The 5,359-nt window shown below is 35.4% G+C and overlaps 1 protein-coding gene across 1 annotated transcript in view; it reads right to left on the minus strand.

The window, feature by feature from the left end:
- LOC111089755 (MFS-type transporter SLC18B1-like) overlaps nucleotides 1-5,359 on the minus strand; it is a 9,188-nt gene that overhangs the window by 733 nt on the left and 3,096 nt on the right. The window contains exons 3-8 of the mRNA XM_022402802.1: nucleotides 4,632-4,771; nucleotides 4,352-4,450; nucleotides 2,523-2,614; nucleotides 2,320-2,415; nucleotides 1,984-2,058; nucleotides 594-687 (exon numbers count right to left, since the gene is read on the minus strand). Of these exons, the coding sequence (XP_022258510.1) occupies nucleotides 594-687; nucleotides 1,984-2,058; nucleotides 2,320-2,415; nucleotides 2,523-2,614; nucleotides 4,352-4,450; nucleotides 4,632-4,771 (596 nt within the window). The remainder of the gene's footprint in view (nucleotides 1-593; nucleotides 688-1,983; nucleotides 2,059-2,319; nucleotides 2,416-2,522; nucleotides 2,615-4,351; nucleotides 4,451-4,631; nucleotides 4,772-5,359) is intronic.

A 5,359-nucleotide genomic window follows, 5' to 3' on the forward strand; every position in this document is an offset into this window, starting at 1 on the left:
AGCAATACTTTTATGTAGATCGGCCCAAAATTGAGTTGGACTATCGGCCCACCGGGACAAGTCCCGGTATCCCGATAGGCTAATCCGCCCCTGATAAATCCTAAAGAAAACCACCATCCTGTCATCGTGTGATTATAAATCCTAAAGAAAACCATCATCCTGTCATGGTGTGGTTATAAATCCTAAAGAAAACCACCATCCTGTCATGGTGTGATTAGGTCAGCTGATCAGGCAATTTACGCTACTTTGACCACTCTCTCTCTCTCCCATCGTCCAAATATGCGACTTCGTGTTTCAAGTACGTTTGATTCACGAAAGGTCGTTCGTGGTACGATTGTTTGTATTCTGTGGTTTTTTCCAAGTTTGATTACAGGTTGATGTGTTAAATTTATGGAGTTTACATATTCTTAGGCTGTGTTCACACTTCCTTGAGTAAGTACTAGGAATAACCAATACAGTTACGTTTTAAAAGTTTCCTTAATCTCTGATGAAGTTGGTTCCACATACTATATTGGGAAGACTTTGAAAAGGCTTAAAAAACGACATATTGAAGTATGTTCAATAGAGAATAAGGTTAAGTGGTGTTAACTTACAACAGCCATTTCTATCCCTAACAGAACCATGGTTCCAGATTTGTAGCCTACATTTTCTACTAAAGCTCCACCTATCGATGGTCCGATGAATTCACTGTAGGAAGAAACAAAGTTGCTGACATAAGTCATCGTAATAGTGGCCAAAAGTGTAAGAATTTGATTTATGCCAGACATGAAACAACAATAATATGATTTTCTTTCTATAAAAAAAATCTACAATTAGGACTATTGGATTTCCAAAATTCCGCTCGCTTTCGGCTTGTAAACCGTAGCTTTTAAACTATTACACTGTACATATCGTTTCATCTAATATTTTGTCTTTTATATTCCAGCCCAATTGATGAATTCTGGTATTGAATGAAAAGCAAATTGGCAGTGACTTATAGTACTCAAAAGATAAATCTATTTTATACACGTCTCTAATCTTGAGGCCTAATTAAGAGGAACGTGGGGGGGGGATGTCATCGGCGATTAACTTATATTAAAATAAAAATATTTGCTATTACACACTCGAGCCTGCTAACACAGCAAATTGGCAGTGACTTATAGTACTCAAAAGATAAATCTATTTTATACACGTCTCTAATCTTGATGCCTAATTAAGAGGAACGTGGGGGGGGGGATGTCATCGGCGATTAACTTATATTTAAAATAAAAATATTTGCTATTACACACTCGAGACTGTTAACACAGTCGTTACTACCTACCCGAGCCTGCTAACACAGTCGTTATTACTTGCCTGATACTGTTAACACAGTCGTTACTACCTACCCGAGCCTGCTAACACAGTCGTTATTACCTACCCGAGACTGTTAACACAATCGTTACTACCTACCCGAGCCTGCTAACACAGTCGTTACTACTTGCCTGATACTGTTAACACAGTCGTTACTACCTACCCGAGACTGTTAACACAGTCGTTACTACCTACCCGAGACTGTTAATACAGTTATTACTGTTTACCCGAGACTGTTAACACAGTCGTTACTACCTACCCGAGACTGTTAATATAGCTGTTACTGCTTACCTGAGATTGTTACTACCTACCCGAGACTGTTAATACAGTTATTATTGTTTACCCGAGACTGTTAACACAGTCGTTACTACCTATTCGAGACTGTTAATATAACTGTTACTGCTTACCCGAGATTGTTAATACAGCTGTTACTTACTGCTTACCTGAGATTGTTACTACCTACCCGAGACTGTTAACACAGTCGTTACTACCTACCCGAGACTGTTAACACAATCGTTACTACTCACCCGAGACTGTTAACACAATCGTTACTATCTACCCGAGACTGTTAACACAGTCGTTACTACTTACCCGAGACTGTTACACAATCGTTACTACTTACCCGAGACTGTTAACACAGTCGTTACTACTTACCCGAGACTGTTAACACAATTAAAAGCTGCTGCAACTACCGCTATTGTTGGTATGTCATCAGGAAAGCCTCGTGATCTGATAATGGAACAAACACACTTCGTTAAATATATGGTAAATTTTGAAACGTTATTTTTATTAACATGTTTGTTCACTTCGTGTATTATTATTATTATTTGAAAATAACTGGTAGTAGAATTTCATAATAATAAAATATTAAATCTTTAATTACCTGTTACAAGCTGATTAATTTCTTTGAGGCATTATTTGCAAAAAAAAATAAAAATAAATGGTGCATTTAGTAACTTCATTAAACTTATATGAAGTATAATGTCTTACATTGTATGCTGTAAGGAATGGTTGAATCCCACGACAAGCTTGGCTGCTGAGCCTAATCCCATCAGTCCTTGCGCAACAATCACCATCCAGAGGTAGCTGGTATCGAACGAAATAATGAAGAGTTATGCATTTGCATACGTTACTTAACCAACAAATAAAATAATAGCAAAAACTGCAACATAAGAATTATTATAATTACTTACGTTTCCATAGAAATAAATGGAGCTGGTCCCAGTAATAAACAACTTGCTCCAAAGAGTACACTGGCAAATAACAAAGGCGAACGGGAACGAGGCTGTTGAAAGATACGTTTATCATGCGCTTGATGTGATCTGATTATATTTTATTTAGTTTTTATAATATAAAAAAAGGGTATAAAATTTCAACATCTTATTACACTCTGTGTGTAATTTCTGCCGAATCTTTCTGGAATATGTTTTAAATGTTTTTACATCCTCGTTTCATTATGAATTTATATTTGACTGATTTAGTCATCTACATTACTCCCCCATCCCAAACAGTAGCCATATAGCGTTTAAATGATCTTCTAAGAAAATCCTCCTCATTCACAACAATATTCTTTTTTTTTAAAATCAAACACTGTTTAACAAACTATTTATCATTCATAATTAAACATGTTCTTCTTTACTTTCACTATTAACTTCTTAAAATATGACTTCGTTATTTATAAACTGAACTAGTGGTGGCCTCTATCGACATATTATGATCTTAAGCAGTACACATGTATAACGTAACATTTTGTGTGATAAAATATTCATCAACTGAACAAATATGGTGAACTCTGAGAAACATGGAATGGCCATATTTTTATTTGACAACAGTTAATCAACAACAAAAACTGATAGTGACCAAAGGAAAATGAAGCTACATATGTCATTCTAAGAGTGTAACAAATACTTAGCATTTTTTCCAGTATTTAGAACAAAAAATTAAGACAAAGTAAAATCACGTGATAGAAATACGTCATACTAAAAACGAGCCTCACCATATCTGGACGCTCTCTTCCTGGCGATCGTGCATGTTGAAAATTGCCGTGCAGTGTAGTTTACATTGCAAAAGTCTCTATCCGAAAGTTGTCATGTTCAAAGCATACCCCTACTCCCTGCAATTTTCCGCAATCCTTCTAGTGCACAAAGAAAATCGGTTTCCCAGTGCCTATTTCGACAGTCCGATCGCACAGAAATCCATAGGTACAGTACTTATGGGCTTGACGGGTATGTCTTCATTTATAATAGCGTTCATTAACAAGAACTATAACTGCTACATCCACTGTCTACAAGGCCTTCCGTTCAATACCAGAGGCTTCAGACCGGCCGGGATACGACAGACAATATAGTGGATGAGAAACTATTTATATTAGCCAATTGTTTGACAACAACTGTTATAAACTAACTGGATTATGTTGATCATATGTGATTTTTTTTTATTAATTTTATTTGTGTCATAAAACTTCTGAATTAAAGTAAGGATTCTGCCCCAGGTAAATCCATATTCCTTTGTTTTTTTAATGCCACTCAGTAAAACAAATATTCCCGTTTTTGGAATTCTAATTCCTGATCTGAACACATCTTTATGATCCGAGTGCATGAATATTTTGCGTCGGAAAGAGCTGTGAGATACTGTTCTTAAAAGCGATCAATTTTGGGTGGTATCGCACTACTAAAGCATCGCCAATGTCAACATATAGTTCTGATACATTCCGTTCCACCGCGAATTTATGGTGGATGTGGTTATCACGTGACTTGCTGATTTTGATATATATATTTATAATATACTAACCTATATTTTTCAATTATATATAGATTTAAGAATGTAAGTGAAATAAAACAAGAGTCACGAGTCAAGAAAGAATTGTAACATTTTCTCAACAATGGACTAACACAACATTCTCTCAAACAACTCACTTGATTAATATCTGATCCAGTATTCCGACAATAGGTTGAAGTAGACGCAATTCTAATGACAAACCTGTATTAAGATTTTATTTTGAACATATTGTATACGTACTCACCATTCTGTCAGAAACGTATCCCCAGAATAAAGTACCACAGACGTACACTCCGCCACAAACAACAAATATCAGCCCTATTGTGGAATGCTCCAGGTCGAACTGATTAAAGAAAAAGCCATACAAACACCGTCGTCGTTTTAAAACAATTCCAAATTTGTGATAATTCAAAAAAAAACATATTATACATTACAAATTAAAAGTAGAAGAGGTCAAGAAACGATTCAAATTAGGTCAGGTATTTCTTGTTTAAGGTTCCTCTCATTCTTAGTAGATTACATACCTGTCTAATGTGTGGCTCTAGTGTAGCTTCGTTAAAGCCAATAAACAGAAGTCCTGTTAGGATATTAAGCATATCTACGAAAAACCCCATGTCCAGAATTACTCTGATAAAATCTCCACTTTCTTCTTGAAACGTTTTTTCTGAAATAAGTTTATCTGCCTTTAAGTAATAAACAGTATTTTCACTATCTTAGTGTAAAAATTATCAAACCATTATATTATTGGCATCCTTTTAGTTTTAGATCAATTACTATATGTTTTATAACAAAAGTTATTATTAAAATACAGACATATTTCAACCCCCAGTGGCTTAGCAAGTAGCTCATTTTGTAGCTTTATGTTTAACAAGCAAACAAAGAAACACATTTTTCAGTTTTAGTCAGATACAGTTCAAATCCACTCTCTTCGTGTTTCACCATTTCAGCTATAAATTAATTTGATTGTGGGTTATTTGTTTTAGGGTTTACAACCACGCGATGACAGGATTGGAGTTTTTATTATGGACTTACTACGCGATGACAAGATGGTGGTTTTCTGTAGGATTTATAACCACACCATGACAGGATGGTGGATTTCTTTAGGATTTATAATCACACCATGACAGGATGGTGGTTTTCTTTAGGATTTATAACCACACCATGACAGGATGGTGGTTTTCTTTAGGATTTATAACTTTGTCAGTTTGAAAGTAAAAGGTTCTGTGTTCAGGACAGCAGGTGATCTTGTTTT

This window comes from Limulus polyphemus, unplaced genomic scaffold (assembly GCF_000517525.1).
Source record: "Limulus polyphemus unplaced genomic scaffold, Limulus_polyphemus-2.1.2 Scaffold7283, whole genome shotgun sequence".
Classification (NCBI taxonomy): domain Eukaryota; kingdom Metazoa; phylum Arthropoda; class Merostomata; order Xiphosura; family Limulidae; genus Limulus; species Limulus polyphemus.